At 33.4% G+C, this 16,893-nt stretch overlaps 1 protein-coding gene across 2 annotated transcripts; it reads right to left on the minus strand.

Moving 5' to 3' along the window:
- Positions 1-2,986: 2,986 nt before the first annotated feature.
- Positions 2,987-7,315, minus strand: LOC130943665 (microtubule-associated protein RP/EB family member 1A-like). Of its 2 annotated transcripts, none has more exons than XM_057871645.1 (8): positions 6,784-7,020; positions 6,559-6,627; positions 6,362-6,448; positions 5,460-5,566; positions 5,106-5,245; positions 4,913-4,986; positions 4,244-4,357; positions 2,987-3,569 (listed from the first exon to the last, which is right to left on the minus strand). In XM_057871645.1, the coding sequence occupies exons 2-8, from the start codon at positions 6,595-6,597 to the stop codon at positions 3,405-3,407; spliced, it is 726 nt and encodes a 241-aa protein (XP_057727628.1). In that variant the 5' UTR covers positions 6,598-6,627; positions 6,784-7,020; the 3' UTR covers positions 2,987-3,404. The 2 variants fall into 2 exon arrangements, with proteins under 2 accessions (XP_057727628.1, XP_057727627.1); XM_057871644.1 differs by having other exon boundaries at positions 2,993-3,569; positions 6,923-7,315.
- Between the last annotated feature and the right edge of the window lie 9,578 nt (positions 7,316-16,893).

A 16,893-nucleotide genomic window follows, 5' to 3' on the forward strand; every position in this document is an offset into this window, starting at 1 on the left:
TTGATCGCTTCACAAGGAATGAGCATTCGCCCCAGGGATGAAACCATGAAGCTTGCGCTAATGGTCAAAAACAGATGATGAGACCTCGACAGCAGCCTTACCCTCCGCAGAAATCACTTCCAATGAATCATCAGGCACATCCCTTTTTCTCTTTGAAGACACCGGTTGTGCAGCCAAAAAAGTAGCACCATCCTCACCAGCCTTGGGAAGCGCAGAAGCACTCGCACCTTTCTCCTTTTTCCTATCAAGGAAAGATTGAAGCCGAGACGAAGTCAGATGCGGAAGACGTCCTCCTGCGAACAAACACAAAACAAAGCAACATCAGTCTTCATATGCCAAATTAACACTAAAAATACACATGTTTATTACCTATATAATTCCGCAATCCCTCCCATCATTATCTTTTTCAAAACCCAACATCTTAGAGATCTAAAGGCATTCACCAGCAGCAAAATTCTTTACTAAAAAGTCAATAACCAAGTCTTTTTCTTCAGTCTTATAGGCCTCAAGAACTTGCATAGGCTCGGAACACCAGTAAAGCGGATATCTCTCTATCAGCTCGTCATCAAGATAAAAAGGGTATTCTGTTTCCACAGAACGGACTTTCACAAATAGGGATTTAAAGTTCTTGAAAGAAGATTTGTAAAGAAGAAATAAAGAACGCCCGGGAAAACTACTCAAACAAACCCATAAACCCTTCCGAACCCCCTTACATTGAAACAAAGAAAAGAAAACTCCAAGAGAAGGGGGATATTCAAGAAAAGCCATCAAGCACTGATACGCTTTTAGAAATGCCCAAGAATTTGGGTGAAGTTGGGAAGGAGTGCAGTTGAGTTAGGTTAATACGTCACATTCAAAAGAGGTAAAGGGAAACCTAACATGCAGTTCAGAGAAGCAAGGGGTATAAATATAAAAATATTCCCAATCCCCTCTGCGCTCACAAACCCTATCCTTACTCGAGCAAGGGAGAAGTTCGATAGCAATGTCAAAGTCATTATTCGTCAATTTCATAGTGCGAAGCTCCCGAAGAGAGTCAGAACTACAGTACGAGGAAGCGCGAGTTTTTACATCCTCATGAACCCAGTGGTAAAAATAATCTTTTCTAACCTCAACAACCTTTTGCTTCTCCTTCGACTTTTTCCTCTCTATTACAGACTACAATTTCGACAAAAACCAGAGAAAGAGTAGAAGATGGAGGAAACGAAAAAAAGGAAAAATCTAACATTTGGAAGTCATTTTGCGGTCAAAATTGGAGTAAAAAGAGTGACTTTTAGAAGAAATCCCAAGAGGCAGGAATGATAAAAACCTATTACAACCCACTAACTAAGTGGGAAAACAAAAAATAGAAATCGCTAAGTAACCAGGGGTTAAAACCGATTCAGTTACAGTCATTAAATGAAATAATGACAGCACGTTTTCCTAAAATTATGGGGAAACAACTCTTTTAAACTAATTAGTTAATCAACTTCTTTTTGAAAACGCAGTTTATAGGAATAAAGCAAACACAGCGTTGAGTTTGGGGCTCCCTAGACCAAAGCCGAGATATAGGCTATCTTAAAGCTCAACTTGCTAAACAACGAAACACCCGAGCAAGTCAAGCTTAGGGGCTATGTACTGCACCTTACAAAATCGGAACTAATACCCTATACCTTAGCCACGCCAGCCACGCAGAGAAGCAAGCAATCAACGGATAAACATGATAACAACCACTACTCAAGAATCTCGACTAAAACCGAGATCCACTCCAACAGATCGCAAAACAAAATTAAATCTAAATCTATAAAATAGCAACCCCTGGATCAAATGACCACGGTGATAACAAATCATACACATACAAGCTTCTCGTTCTTATATTGAAATATTCTCTACTAACTTGAGCGTCGGAGTCCTTTTTGTAGGTACTTCGCCCGGTTCGTGTTCAAGTAAGGAGTCTTCCGTTGCAAGACGAGCCATCTTCTCCAGCAACACTCGGAATCCGACCTATAGCGCGGAGACGTGTATCCTTGCCAGAACAGTTATCATTAAACTCAATAAATTAAGAATAAAATCTCATTTTGACCCTTGACAATTTTATAAAATTTCTACCTATTTCTTAAAAAAAAATAATATCATCGCAATCCTTATTCATCATTTTCATTGGACATTTTAGTTCTTGTGTAAAATGTTTCGGCAAAACGAGGCGGCAACATTCTTACGTGTCACGTAACTTTTTACGTGTCAGTCACAGTTTTTTCGAAACCGTTTATCCCTTAATTGACTTTTTTCTTTCCAGACAATTAAAACCTCAAAGATTCTGAAACGGGACTCTTAAACCCCTATTAATTTTATATAAGATACTTAAAACCACAAACATTATAAACTTAGGTCTACATAGCACCTATAGCTGGCTGGACTGGTTGCTACTGTCCTGATAAATTATCAGTAGCCTCAATAATTTGTGTTTCTTTCTCTTTTGTTGCTAGTTGGGATTCTTTGGAGCTCCTTTGCATATTTTGCATAATTAATAAGAGAAAAAAAAATTTTAAACGCCCTGACGATTATCTCAAAAGACAATGAGATCCTACAAAAAATACTCTTTCTAGCTCTTAGTATTTATTTTTATGAGATTTATTAGTCCTTCTATTAATATTTTCTCTCTGTATTGACAAATTTGTTTTTGTTGAGAATTTCGTTATTTTTTAAAGATAATTGTCAATATCGTTTAATTTTTTATATTTTTTGTTACCTTTTTTAAATACATTAGCTAAATTTTCAGTGTAAAATTAATAAATATTTAGTAATTTTTAAATTATTTTAAACTATAAAAATTAAATAAAAGATATATTAGTAATTAAAATATCACAGAAATATATTTTAAAGAGGGATCATTAACAAAAAGACTAATCAATCACATAAAGTTAAATATTAAGAGGCCAAAAGTTTTTTTTTTTTTCTATCAGAGCCTCAAAGTCCTTCGAAAAAATTATCAAAAGCCGGAATGAATATCCACCCTAATAATAATAACGTTAAAAAAGCAATGGAGTCTTGTTGAATGAATCAGAACTACTATTTTAGATATTACACTTGAGAATTCAGAATTGAGAGTCGACGGTCTCCAGTACATACTAAAGAACACAAGGGTTACACCCAATTCCATTAAATAAATTTCTAACGCAAAGCTCATTAAAGTCATATTCAACTAAAAAGATGAGAAGGGCCGTGACATGACCTCCACTTATCGTAAAAACTAGCCCATCCATGCTTACAAGGAGAGAACAAAAGCGTCACAAGCAAGCAGAGCAGCTACAACCATGTCATCAAACGCCATTCTATAGCAATGGCACCAGGAACCTTTATCAATCCTTCATCACAGACGGAGACCAGTTAGTCAAAGACCCCGCCATGGGATACATTTTCAGCAACAATCAGGCTTTGGTTTCTTCCTTAGCTGCAGCTTCTTCATCTGCAGCTTCAGCTTCCTCTTCATCGTCAGCAGCATTGAAGTTTTCGTTAAGGTAATCCTGGGCTTCATCTAGTGCTGATTCCTTTGTATCAGTAGCATACAAAATCTTCCTAATTGCTACAGACATCTGAATATAAAAGATGGAGCAAATTAAGGTTTATTTAACGATCCCTGATGTTTAAATAGTTTATGATTCCCCATTATCTTCGGTTGTTTTGGATTGCTAATCAATATTTTAGGTACAGATTCAAAAGAAAAAGAGAGTAAAACTGAAAGCGGTTTCAAATACCAATACATAACACCATTATTCAACCCTATTATACCAGTGTGAAAAATACAGCTTCAATAAGGTAGAAATGGATTATGAACATTGGCATATTTAAATCAGTGGTAGAAACACAAGAAGGTATACATAGAGGTAGAAAACAATAGTGAAGTTGCAAAGTTTAACAAAAAACTTTCTCTTTGTCCAGAGATACAAACTTATAACTCAAGGAGGACTAACCATACCTTATCCACTCCACAAATCAAACAAGACAACTATAAATGAAAGAACTTCCACAAATAAAAAATAAGAGTTAAATTGCCAATGTCAAAACTAGAAATCTTAAAGCAAGAACTTCCAATGTGAAAATTAAGTGAAAGAAAACGATTAACTAAATCACAACAATGGAATATGATATATTCCTGAATCACACAGAAGTTAGACATAATCAAAAGCATACTTCAAGATGGAAAAAGCCTCTCCCCATCCAATGTGAATAAAAATAAATACCCATAAGCTTTCATCAAAATTCTTACAGGATCATTCTCCACTTCGGCAGCTTGACAAAGAATTTCTATATCCCTTAGTTTTGCAAAGTAAAAGTCTCTTTCTTTTTCCAAGAGATCCATCGAGAGATTGAGATCAGTAACCTGAGAAATAGAAGACAGAAGATAGGTGACTTAGACAACGAAAGCATAGGAATGCGATATCAGAGGCAAGCACAAAGAAAATCAACAATGTCTGCATAAAATACACACAAATAACAATTTTCCAACAACTTCTTCAGCTACATAATATCTGATTAGAATTCAGTTATGATCAAAAGCTTAAAAGAGAATTATGCTATATGTCATGTCTACTCCTATGCAAAGCTGTTGACCATTTTAGTGTGCCTCCTTGGTCACATTTCTTATTCCCAATATATCCCTAGCCACGCTAAATTAGAGAAGTTACAGAGATTAAAGGAGTAAAAGAAAAGCAAGAAAGTTGTTCACTTCAATTCAAAACACAAACTATATTAAATATTTAAATTATAATGATGTTTAGAAAAAAGTGGATTGGTAGGCACTGAATTGTAAACATCAATAAAAATACATTTCTGAATTATAAATTTATAATTGAGAAAAATAAAATGTGGATTTCTATCAATCACTAGTTCTATAATTGTCACATGCACAGAGAATGTAATGATCATACATTCATACCTGCTTAGACAATGCTTCAATTTCTGAAGAATTAGGCCCACCTGCTCCTCTGCTTGACTTTGATTGCTTGGGAACTACAGGGAAAAAAAAGGCAAAAACCCAGAAAGTGAGAAGAAAAATAGAGTAACAAACCAAGGACATGCATCTCGAAAAGTGCAGCATGATTGAGGATTGAGGTCACGAAAAAGCCAACCAGAGATTCTATTGGGACCCAGCATATCGCCTGAACCAGCATTATAGATAGCACTTGTTTGTAGGTATTTTGAGCTCTTCAGAATTTTAGAATTTCCACCCTTTCCACCCTTACACCTACGCTCCACAGGATTATAATTCCTACACACAAAAGGGAAAAGTATGTGATCAAATGATACAGCACAGTACTTGAAAATATGTGCAATTGCATGTGGAAAAATTAGTTAACATATCCATTTGACAAGTGTCTTACAATAGTTTCGGGTCAAATGTCATAACTTAAGTAATCCTACAATTAATATAGAACCATTGATAACCAAAGTTCCTTAGAGGATGGTAAGGGTGAGTAGCATACTCATTCATAATGCCACCATTCACAGAATCGCAGTATCGTTTCAGCCATTGTAGAAACTCTAAGTTGTCCAAAGGTCGACCTTTAACTAGCCTGTTAACTTCAATATGCTGCCACATGGTAGTCAACCCAGCCCATTATATGCAAACATAAATAATTCATTATGACAGTATTTTCTACTGCTAGTTTTCAACCTGAAATAAAGTAATACTCTGAAAATACATTCAACATTTAACATTCACACCCTTTTTACAAAACTAATTCAACCAATGAAATTGAGATTGAGCATCTAACATTATGAAATCATTACATCACATATGGATTTAGCCAAGCAAGATAATCATTCAAAAATGTAGTTCACAAGTAGGGTCACCATGATGACGTAAATTGAGGTATAGAAGAAAAGAGAGGGACAAAATAAATAAATAAGTAAATAAATAAATAAAGGCATTCTCACTAAAATGGATTTAGAATGTAACCACACCATTAAGTCTAATTAGAAGTCATGTTAAAACTTTACTGGTGGGATATCATACCATTGAAAGTTTGAAACCATAAAGAAGAGATGATGATTTAGAAATTACAAAACTTTAGTTACAATTCCTAGCCAAGCTGTATTGAAACTTGAAAGTACTTGGTAAGTTGGTATTATATACCAAGTAGCATTCATCATTCATATACCTGGTTCGATATGTTTACAGTTAGGGGTGTTCAAATAAACCAATTTGCTATGTGAAAAAGTGATTTGGTGTGATTTTCAAAACGATTATAAACCATTTATAATGGTCTGGTACAGTTTCACATCAGTTTTCCCAAAAACCACACCATGAATACATCGAGTTACAGAAACTATTTACACGCAACATGCTTAAGAATGTGATATTGGGACAGGGAGAAACAGATACTTTATCAATTTTCAGCTTGTTGAACACTTCCTGCAGAATTTTGTAATTCTGAATCATATCATATTCTGTCTTTGCGTCAAAATTCACCTAGAATAAAAGCCCAAATTTAGAAAGTTAATCTTAAAGGGAAAAATTAAAAAATAAAATAAAAAATCAAGAGAGAAGAAAAGAATATATAAAGCAAATTCATATTTCACCTTGTGCATTGGAACAACCCCTGGATATGTCATATCCATTATCTGACATTGTACAGCTCCAGATGCAGCCTAGCCAAGAGCATAAGCACATAAACAGGCTAAAACAGGCTTATGAAATAAGCAACTGATACGATAAGACATTAACAAATCAAGTAATTCATTATCAGTCAATCGATATTTCAAGATTCCATGCATCAAAACCCTCTTAAGTTTTAATTATTCTACCTCATTCGGAATATCATCTTAATAAAACCTCAATCCTTGCGGTTCTTGCAGAAAGAGACAAAGGTCTCTCAAAAAGTAAAGCAAACTCATTTCTGAATTTTGAGAACAAAATGAAAAGAGGAGGTTGCAGGGGCAATACTTCCTCAATGCGAGAGAGGTTAAGTTGAAGGCGGTTGTTGATCCAAGTGAGAATATCGTTTCTGCCGACAAAATAAGCGCTATCCATAATGCCGATACTCGTCGCCATTATCCACCACAAAAAAAAACAAAGAAGAAGAACAAGAACGCCAGCAGCGAAAAGGGAAAGAGGATATATGAAAAATTGAAAATGGATAATTGACAAGATTAAGGATAAAGGAATACGATAGTTGTGATGGGTAAAATGTCAGAACAAAGTTCACTTTTTTATTTTTGATATTGGGAAAAATATGGAATATAACAAGATTATCGGATTATAAGAGTGTGGGGCTTTTCGCGGATGGGGTGATGGCCGTGATAAAAAAAATTGGACAGTACGATTTGAAGCACAATAAATCAGTAATCGAATGATTCGATTACAAATCAGACCGTTTGATTTGCGTCCGAATCACGTATTAAGTATGCATGTTGTTGAGCTTTTTATTTGTATACTCTCTCAATTAAATATTTCATTTTTCAATCTTTCACTTTTGTTCTAACTTTCATACTTTAATTCTATCTTCGTTTTTATTTTTTTCCATTAATGAAATGAAATCGAACCTTTTAAAAGACGTCAATTATCCGAAACTCTACCTTACTAATTATTCATCTTAATTATGTAAATTTTTATTTTTAAATATTTTAATTTAATTAAAATAATAGTTATAATATTAGAAATTAAAAATTTATTATAATAATGATGTTAGATATTAGTGTAGTAATAATTTTTAAAATATTTTGATTTAACTAAAATATTAATGATAATGTTAGAGATTAGTTATTTATTATGGTGATAATATTAGAGATTAGTGTAATAATAACTTTTAACTATTTTAATTTAATTAAAATAATTTTAGAAATTAGTAGTAATAAATTATAGTGATAATGTTAGAGATTAGTGTAATAATAATTTTTATTAAGATTATGGATATATGATAATAAATTAATTATTGTTATTAAAATGTGTTGGTATGATAATGAAATAAAATAATTAATATTAATTATTATTAATAAATTTATTGTAACAATATATAATTCTTACTAAGATTACACTCGTGTGATAATATCTAAATTATTATAAGAATATAGTAATAATTTTTATTAATATTATACGTGTGATAATAAATAAATTAATTAGTATATATTAATTGTTAATAATAAATAAATTTATTGTAGTAATAATTTTTATTAAGATTTAGGTACGATAATAAAATAATTATGTATAATATAGAAGATATATAAAAATAATTGAATTAATTATTTTTATTATGAGCATAATAATATAGATATTTAATAAAGGATCAATGATTTATTATTGTGTGTTCTTAGAATATAATAGAATAATTACTTGAGATTGTTTGTTATGTGTTGAAAGTGTAAATATTAGAATAAAATAGAATAGAATAGTTACTTAATTATATATTATTATTATTATTATTATTATTATTATTATTATTGATTGTGTGTTAACATGATTATATTTTATTGGTTATTTGATAATGAAAATTTGATTATGTTAAATTTAATTTGTTAATTAAATAAGGTTATATTTGTTTAATGTGGTCTATGGTTACGTTTTGTAGAATTTATGAATGTTGCAATGTCACCACTACATACCGCCGTATCCGTACAATCAAATTATGGAGGGACATTTACGGGAGACTGGTTTTTATCACGTTTTTTGAATTAGAATTGTCCGATGTCAATCGGCATTGGTTAATGCTCTGATCGAGAGATGGCGCCCTGAGACTCACACATTCTATTTTCCGGTTGGTGAGTGTGCTGTGACGCTGGAGGACGTGGCGATAATTCTTGGTCTTCCGACGAATGATTTGCCAGTTACAGGACCGACACTCAATAGTTATGAGGGTTAGAGGGTGAATGCTTGGATCAGTTTGGTGTTGCACCTAGAAAGATAGAGTGTAGAGGAAGCTTCATCAAGTTGACGTGGTTTTGAAGACTGAAAGATCGTTTAGTGTTGGCTGATGATATTCACATTTAGAGGTACGTGAAATGTCACATAATATTATTTAGGACCATTATATTTGGAGATAAGTCTGGGGCAGGGGTGCACTAGAAGTTTCAGCCGTTACTCCATAACTTTGTTGGGATCATACAATTTAGTTGGGGATCGGCATGCCTGGCACACTTGTATAGAGCGTTGTGTAGGGCAACTCGTGTCGACTGCAAGGAGATTGATGGTCCACTGACACTTTTGCTTACCTGGGCTTGGATCCATCTACCATATCTTGTGTCGATTCATGTCAATCCTCGACTATTTCCGATTGTAAACAGGTAGATTTAATTACTATCTGCTTTGAAAAATTGTAGTATGCTGTATTTTAAATTTGATTGATAAAAGTTAATTAACGAATTGTCTGATGTCAGGTGGCGTAACTAGGAGCGTGCTGATCGGCCTTACAGATATCGTAGTCTTTCTCACTTTAGAAAAGCATTGGATGATCTGCAAGAAGGACATGTATGTTGTAATAAAGAAGTATTTGTATTTGTTTAGCTGTATGAGTATTTGGTGTGTAATCCTCCATTACTTGCATAATGTGTACAATTTGTTTGGGAGGCTTATGCAATTGGTCGCATAGATCCAGACGTGATTCCTTTTAACATCTGTCAGCATTCGATTATTTGGAGTGCCATAGTTTCGCTTATATATTTTGAATGCATTGAGTGGCATGCATCTGATAGACTGAGGAGGCAATTTGGTTTGACTTAGGGCGTTCCTCATCAAAAGCAGGATCTAAGTGAAGCACACGGCGAAGTTCTGACATGTCCTAAGAATCAAGATTGGTCTGAAACCCACTCATTTTGGGTTATGCATTGGACAAATCGGTATAGTCATGTTCTTGTCGAGTACATGGTGCCCTCACAGCATCGTCTAGGTATTTACATGCATTGGTACCAAGGTACATATGGTGATTACTTGCATCTGTCAGATCTCGTATTGCAAGAGAATTAGGAGGGTGATCCTGTTCATAATCAGGAGAATCAACAAGCACAACCATCACCACTGCCACCACAATCGCCACTGCAACAGCCACCGCCACTGCAACAGCCACCGCCACCGCCAAAGACACAATCACAGCAAAAGTCTGAGCAATTCACACTATATATTCCTGACATGTATTTTGCGGATTATTTTACACCACCATTCCCATTACATCAACAGTATTGGAGTGTCCCGCAGCAATAATAGGAGAACATGGTTCGTTTAGCCAACAGCTTGGATTCATGGCTCCTGTGTTAGGTTACTCACATCCCGCCAACTAGAAGGCCCATCCGAGAAGTATTGTTCCAGGTAGATTGTCATTGGATACGATACCTCAACCTCGCACTTCCTCTGGTAATTTCGGAGGTAGACTTTCTGCTGACTCGAATAGGAGTGATGATGCCACGAGGGGGATCATACAGAGCGGAAACTCACGTCGTATTCTGATGGGTCTAATTCAGGAGAGCAACCAGGCAGTTGAAGATGAGGATGAGGATGCAGATGATGCTGATGATGATGACGGTGATGGTTCAGATGATGGTCTACTTGAAATTCACCATAGTCACACCGTTGTCGATGTAGGTCCACTGCATATTCCACATCACTGGGACACTCACGGACTTCGAATACCTCATTCAGTCTGTCAAAGCAACTAATTTAGATGTTGTCTGCTGATTCGCATGCAATTTGGAGGTCACAAGCTCAGAGAACACATGTTCTGCATTAATACGAGCCTCAGCCTCAACTTTTTTACGGGTGAACAATTCATTAAGCCTGTAAAATGTTGCCTTAACAAGTGCAGTGACTGAAAGATTGCACGCCTCTTTCAGTATCGAGTTGATGCATTCCACTAGATTAGTAGTCATATAACCCCATTGGTGTCTCCCATTAAATGCCAACGCATACTGCTCAAGTGGAATCCGATCTAACCTGAACACAAAAAAACCCTAATACCCTAGAAAGCTAGAAAATCCTAGAAAAATCCTAGAAAACCCTCGAAAATCATAGAAAACCCTAAAATACCCTAGAAAATCTTAGAAAACCTTAAGAAAATCCTAGAAAAACCTAAGAAAACCCTAGAGAAACCTAGAGAATCCTAGAAAAATACTAGAAACCCCTAAAAAATACTAGAAAATCCTAGAAAAACCCTAGAAAATACTAGAAAACTCTAGAAAATTCCTCGAAAACTATAAAAAAAACCCCTAGAAAACCCAAGAAACACTAAGAAAACCCTAGAAAACACTAGAAATTCCCGAAATCCCAAGAAAAACCCAAGAAAACCCTAGGAAAACTTAAAGAATACTAGAAAAATCCTAAAAAACCCTAGAAAACCTTGGAAAATTCTAGAAAAACCTAGAAAATTCTAGAATAACGCTCAAAAACCTTAGAGAATCCTAGAAAATCCTAGAAAACCCTAGAAAAATCCTAGAAAACCCAAGAAAACCCTAAAACCCTAGAAAACCTAGAAAATCCTAGAAAAACCCTAGAAAATCCTCGAAAAACCTTCAAAAAGCATAGAAAATCCTAAAAAACTCTAGAAAATCTTAGAAAACCCTAAGAAAATCCTAGAAAAACACAAAAAAACCCTAGATAAACATAGAAAATCCTAGAAAAACCCTAAAAACTCCTAAAAAACCCTAAGAAAACCCTTGAAAACCCTAGAAAACTTCAAAAACTTTAAGAAATAGTAGAAAATCGTAAGGAAACCCTAGAAAATTCTAGAAAAATCTAAAAAACTTAGAAAATCCTAGAAAAATCCTAGAAAACCCTAAAAATCGTAGAAAACGCTAGAAAAACCATGAAGATCCTAATAAAATTCTAGAAAAATCTTAGAAAACCCTACAAAATCCTAGAAAAATCTTCGAAAATTATAGAAAATTCTGAAAAATCCTAGAAAAACCCAAGAAAAACCTAGAAAAACCTAGAGAATCTTAGAAAAATCCTAAAACCCTAGAAAAACCCTAGAAAATCGTAGAAAAACCCTAGAAAATCCTAACAAACCTTATAAAATCCTCAAAACCCCTAAAAAACCTAGAAAATTCTATAAAATCGTAAAAAACCCTAAGAAAATCTTAGAAAATCCTAAAAAACCCTAGAAAATCCTAGAGAAACCTACAAAACCCTAGAAAATTCTAGAAATTTCTAGAAAACTCTAAAAAATCCTAGAAAAATCCTAGAAAATCCTAGAAAATTCCTAGAAAACCATAGAAAATCTTAAAAAACCCTTAAAAACCTTAGAAATCCGTAGAAAGCCCTAAGGAAACCCTAGAAATCCCTAGAAAATGTTAGAAAACCTAGAAAATCCTAGAAAACTCTATAAAATCCTAGAAAAACTCCTCAAAACACTAGAAAATCATAAAAAATCGTCAAAAATCTTAGAAAATCATAGAATATTCTAAGAAAATCATAGAAAACTCTAGAAATTACTAGAAATCCCTAGAAAACCCTAAAAAATCCTAGAAAATCCTAACAAACCCAAGAAAATCTTAGAAAAATTCTAGAAAACCATAAAAAACTCTCGAAAACCCTAAAAAACCTTAGAAAACACTAGAAAAACCTAAGAAAATCCTAAAAAACAAAAATAACCCTAAAAAATCCTAGAAAATCTTAGAAAAATCCCAGAAAACTCTAGAACAACCCTAGAAAACCCTAAGAAAACCGTCAAAAATCCTAAAAAATCTAAAAAACTCTAAAAGATCATAGAAAACGCAAAGAAAACCCTAGAAAAACTATAGAAAATCCTAGAAAACTCTAAATAACCTTAGAAAACTCCTAGAAAACCCTAGAAAAACCTGTAAAATACCTAGAAAAATCCTAAAAATCTTAGAAAATCTTAGAAAACTATTGAAACCCTAGAAAACCCTAGAAAAACTCTAAAAACCATAGAAAATCCTAAAAAATCCTCGAAAATCCTAGATAACCGTAAAAAACCCTAAAAAAACTCTAGAAAATCCTAAAAATACCTAGAAATTCCTAAAGAACCCTAGAAAAAACATAGAAAATACTAAAAAATCCTAAGAAAACCCTAGAAAATACGAGAAAAACCTATAAATTCCTAGAAAAATCCTCTAAAGCCCTAAAAAACCCTCGAAAACCCAAGAAAACCTTGAAAAATCCTAAGAAAACCATAGAAAACCCTAGAAATTTCTAGAAATCCCTAGAAAATCCTAGAAAAACACTAGAAAACCCTAGAAAATCCTAACAAACACTCGAAAATTCTAAGAAAACCCTCGAAAATACTAGAAAACCTAGAAAACCCTAAAAAACTGAAGAAAATCCTAAGAAAATCATAGAAAATTCTAGAAAACTCTAGAAAAACCCTAGAAAATCCTAGAAAACCCTAAAAAAACCCTAGAAAACACTGGAAATCAATAGTTATCCCTAGAAAAATCCAAAAAAACCTAGAAAAACCTAATGAATCCTAGAAATTACTAGAAAAACCCTAGAAAAGCTATAAAAATCCCTAGAAAAACCTAAAAAACCCTAGAAAATCCTAACAAATACCAGAAAACCCTCACAAACCCTAGATAACATAGAAAACTCTAAGAAACTGAAGAAAACCCAAAGAAAACCCTAAAAAATGCTAGAAAAACCTAGAAAATCTTAGAAAATCCAAGAAAAATCCTAGAAAAACTTAGAAAATCCTAGAAAACCCCTAGAAAATCTTAGAAAACCCTAAGAAACCATTAGAAATCTATAGAAAACCCTAAAAAAACCTTATAAAACCCTAGAAAACCCTAGAAAACCCTAGAAAAACCCTAGAAAAACCTAGAGAACCCTAGAAAAACCTTCGAAAACCATAGAAAACCTTAAAAACCCCTCAAAATTTCTAGAAAATCGTAGAAAAAACCTTAGAAATCCCGAGAAAATCCTAGAAAACCTAAAAAACCCTAGAAAACCATTAGAAATCTCTAGAAAATCCCAGATAACCCTAGAAAATATCTAGAAAACCCAATAAAACCCTTGAGAACCCCTAGAAAACCCTAGAAAAATCCTAAAAAATACTTGAAAACCATAGAAAACTCTAAAAAACCCTCGAAAACCGTAGAAAACCCTAAGAAAACCCTAGAAAATCCTAGAAAACTTTAGAAAAATCCTCGAAAATAATAGAAAACCCTAAAAAACCCTCGAAAATCGTAAAAAATCGTAGTAAACCTTATGAAAACCCTATAAATCCCTAAAAATTTCTAAAAAATCCTATAAAAAAGATAAAAAATGCTAGAAAATCCTAAAACCCTAAAAACCCTAAAAAAATCTAGAAAACCCTAGAAAAACCTATAAAATCCAAGAAAAACCCACGAAGACTCTAGAAAACCCACGAAGACTCTAGAAAACCATAGAATTCCTAAGAAAACCATAGAAAACCCTAGAAATCCGTAAAAAATCTTAGAAAAATGCTAAAAAAATCCTAGAAAATCCTAACAAACCCTAGAAAATACTAAGAAAACCCTCGAAAACCCTAAAAACCTAGAAAACTCTAAAAAATAGAAGAAAATCCTAAGAAAACCCTAGAAAATCTAGAAAATCCTAGAAAACCCTAGAAAATCCTAGAAAACCCTAAGAAAATCCTCGAAAACCCTAGAAAAATCTAAAAACCGTAGAAAACCCTGGAAAATCCTAGAAAACCACTAGAAAGTCTTAGAAAAATCCTAGAAAATTCTAGAAAACCCTAAAAAATACTAGAAAACCATATGAAAACCCTAGAAAATCCTTGAAAAACCTAGAAAACCCTAGAAAAATCTTCAAAACCCTTAGAAAATCCTAAAAAATCCTCGAAAATCCTAGAAAATCCTAAGAAACCCTAAGAAAACCCTATATATCTCTAGAAATCCCTAGAAAACCCTTCTTCTTCTCACACTCTTCTCTTCAAATCTTTGAGGCTCGTCTTGTTCTTTCTCTTTTTCTCTATTATCATAGATGATAGAGTGATGTTAAAAGTGTATTATCATGGTCAAATTTTATTACAAACATCTAAAGGAGTAAAATTTGTGTGTGAAAATCCATTAGATATTATAATTTCATTCATACTGCCATTTGAAGAATTAAAAAGTGTGATTTGTGAGAAGATAGATTTTCTAATATCTAGGAGAGTATCGTGTATTCTATACAGATATCCTATATCTGTATTTGGTGGGTTTATTCAATTTCAAACGAAATACATGACCGATGAAGTGAGCATGCAAGAAATGTTTTCAGTGTATCTAGAAAGTCGGTCTTGAATATCGTTCATTAAATTGTATATTGAGTTCGAGCAATCTGCGGCAGATCAAGATATTAAATTGGAAGATTACAACAGTGTTAGTGAGAAAGAGTTTGAAAGTAACTATGAGGTCGTTGATTCGGGTGTAGACGAAGATCAAGTTGACGATGCTATGGCGGCAGATGTGGCAGATGTGGCAAATGATCTAGCAAACTAGCAGCCGTTTGAGGAGCTGACTTTCATGCGGTTGTTGGATTTGGAGGCCATGCATGCATCAGAGTTTCCTCAATATATAAATGCAGCTATTTAATAATTTTAAATTATGATTTATACATAGGTTTTGAGTTTGAGACAAATATTTAAGGCATCGGTAAATAGGTAAAATATAGCATATAATTTATAATTGTTTAATTCTTAATTATCAAGTAAACATATATGTTGAGGAGTTTAGTATTTCACATTCTTGTGTGATTATTAACTTATTAAATGTCATTTGATGACCTAGTTGATAAAGTTATTAACTTTTGAATGATTTATTCTTGATTTATGAATCATGGATTTTAATAATGTGACACGTATTTAAGAATTATTTATCGAAATATAAATTTTATGGCGTGATTGCAGCAGAGCTTCCTGTTATGACAGATGGTGAATTTGCCGTGGAAATGGAATTCAGTTCTAAGGAGACCGTACTTAAGGCGATGAAAGATTATACCATCCGTAGAGGTGTAGATTATCAGGTGCATGAGTTAGAACTGACAACATTCTATGCTTAATGAACCCAGTACGACACAGGTTGTGATTGGCTGATCAGGGTGAGCAAAATGTCTAGGAAGTACTGCTAGGAGATAAGGAGGGTTTTTTAGGGTTTTTCTAGTAGTTTCTAAGGTTTTCTAGGGTTATTCTAGGGTTTTTAGGGTATTTTTAGATTTTCTACGATTTACTAGCATTTTCTAGGGATTTTCAAGGATTTTCTGGGCTTTTCTAAGAGTTTTCTATGGTTTTCTGCCATTTTTAGGATTTTCAAGAGTTTTTCTAGGATTTTCAAGGGATTTCTAGGGTTTTCTAAGATTTTCTTAGGGTTTTCTATGGTTTTTGAGGGTTTTTAAGGGTTTTCTATGGTTTTTGAAGATTTTTTTAGGGTTTTATAGGATTTTCTGGGATTTATCTAGGATTTTCTATGATTTTCTATTGTTTCCTAGGGTTTTCTAGGTTTTTATAGGGTTTTCTAGGGTTTTCTATGGTTTTCAAGGGTTTTTGTAGGATTTTCTATGATTTTCTAGGTTTTCGAGGCTTTTTTAGGGTTTTCTATAATTTTCGATTTTTTTCTAGGATTTTCTAGGTTTTTTTTGGATTTTCTAAGGTCTTCCAGGTTTTTCTAGGGGTTTTTCTGATTTTTTAGGGTTTTCTAGGATTTTTCTAAAGTTTTCTAATGTTTTCTAGGAATTTCTAAGGTTTTTTAGGGATTTCTTAGGTTTTTCTCGGGTTTTCGAGGATTTTTTAGGGTTTCCTATGGTTTTCGAGGGTTTTCCTAGGATTTTCTAGGGTTTTTCTAGGGTGTTCTAAGATTTTCTAGGGTTTTTTAGGTTTTTCTTGGATTCTCTAGGGTTTTCAGAGGTTTTCTAAGAATTTCTAGGGGTTTTCTAGGGTTTTCTATAGTTTTCAACGGTTTTCTAAAGTATTTTTGGGTTTTTTACGGTTTTCGATGGTTTTTCTAAGATTTTTTAGG

The sequence above is a fragment of the Arachis stenosperma genome, chromosome 8, assembly GCF_014773155.1.
Source record: "Arachis stenosperma cultivar V10309 chromosome 8, arast.V10309.gnm1.PFL2, whole genome shotgun sequence".
NCBI lineage: Eukaryota > Viridiplantae > Streptophyta > Magnoliopsida > Fabales > Fabaceae > Arachis > Arachis stenosperma.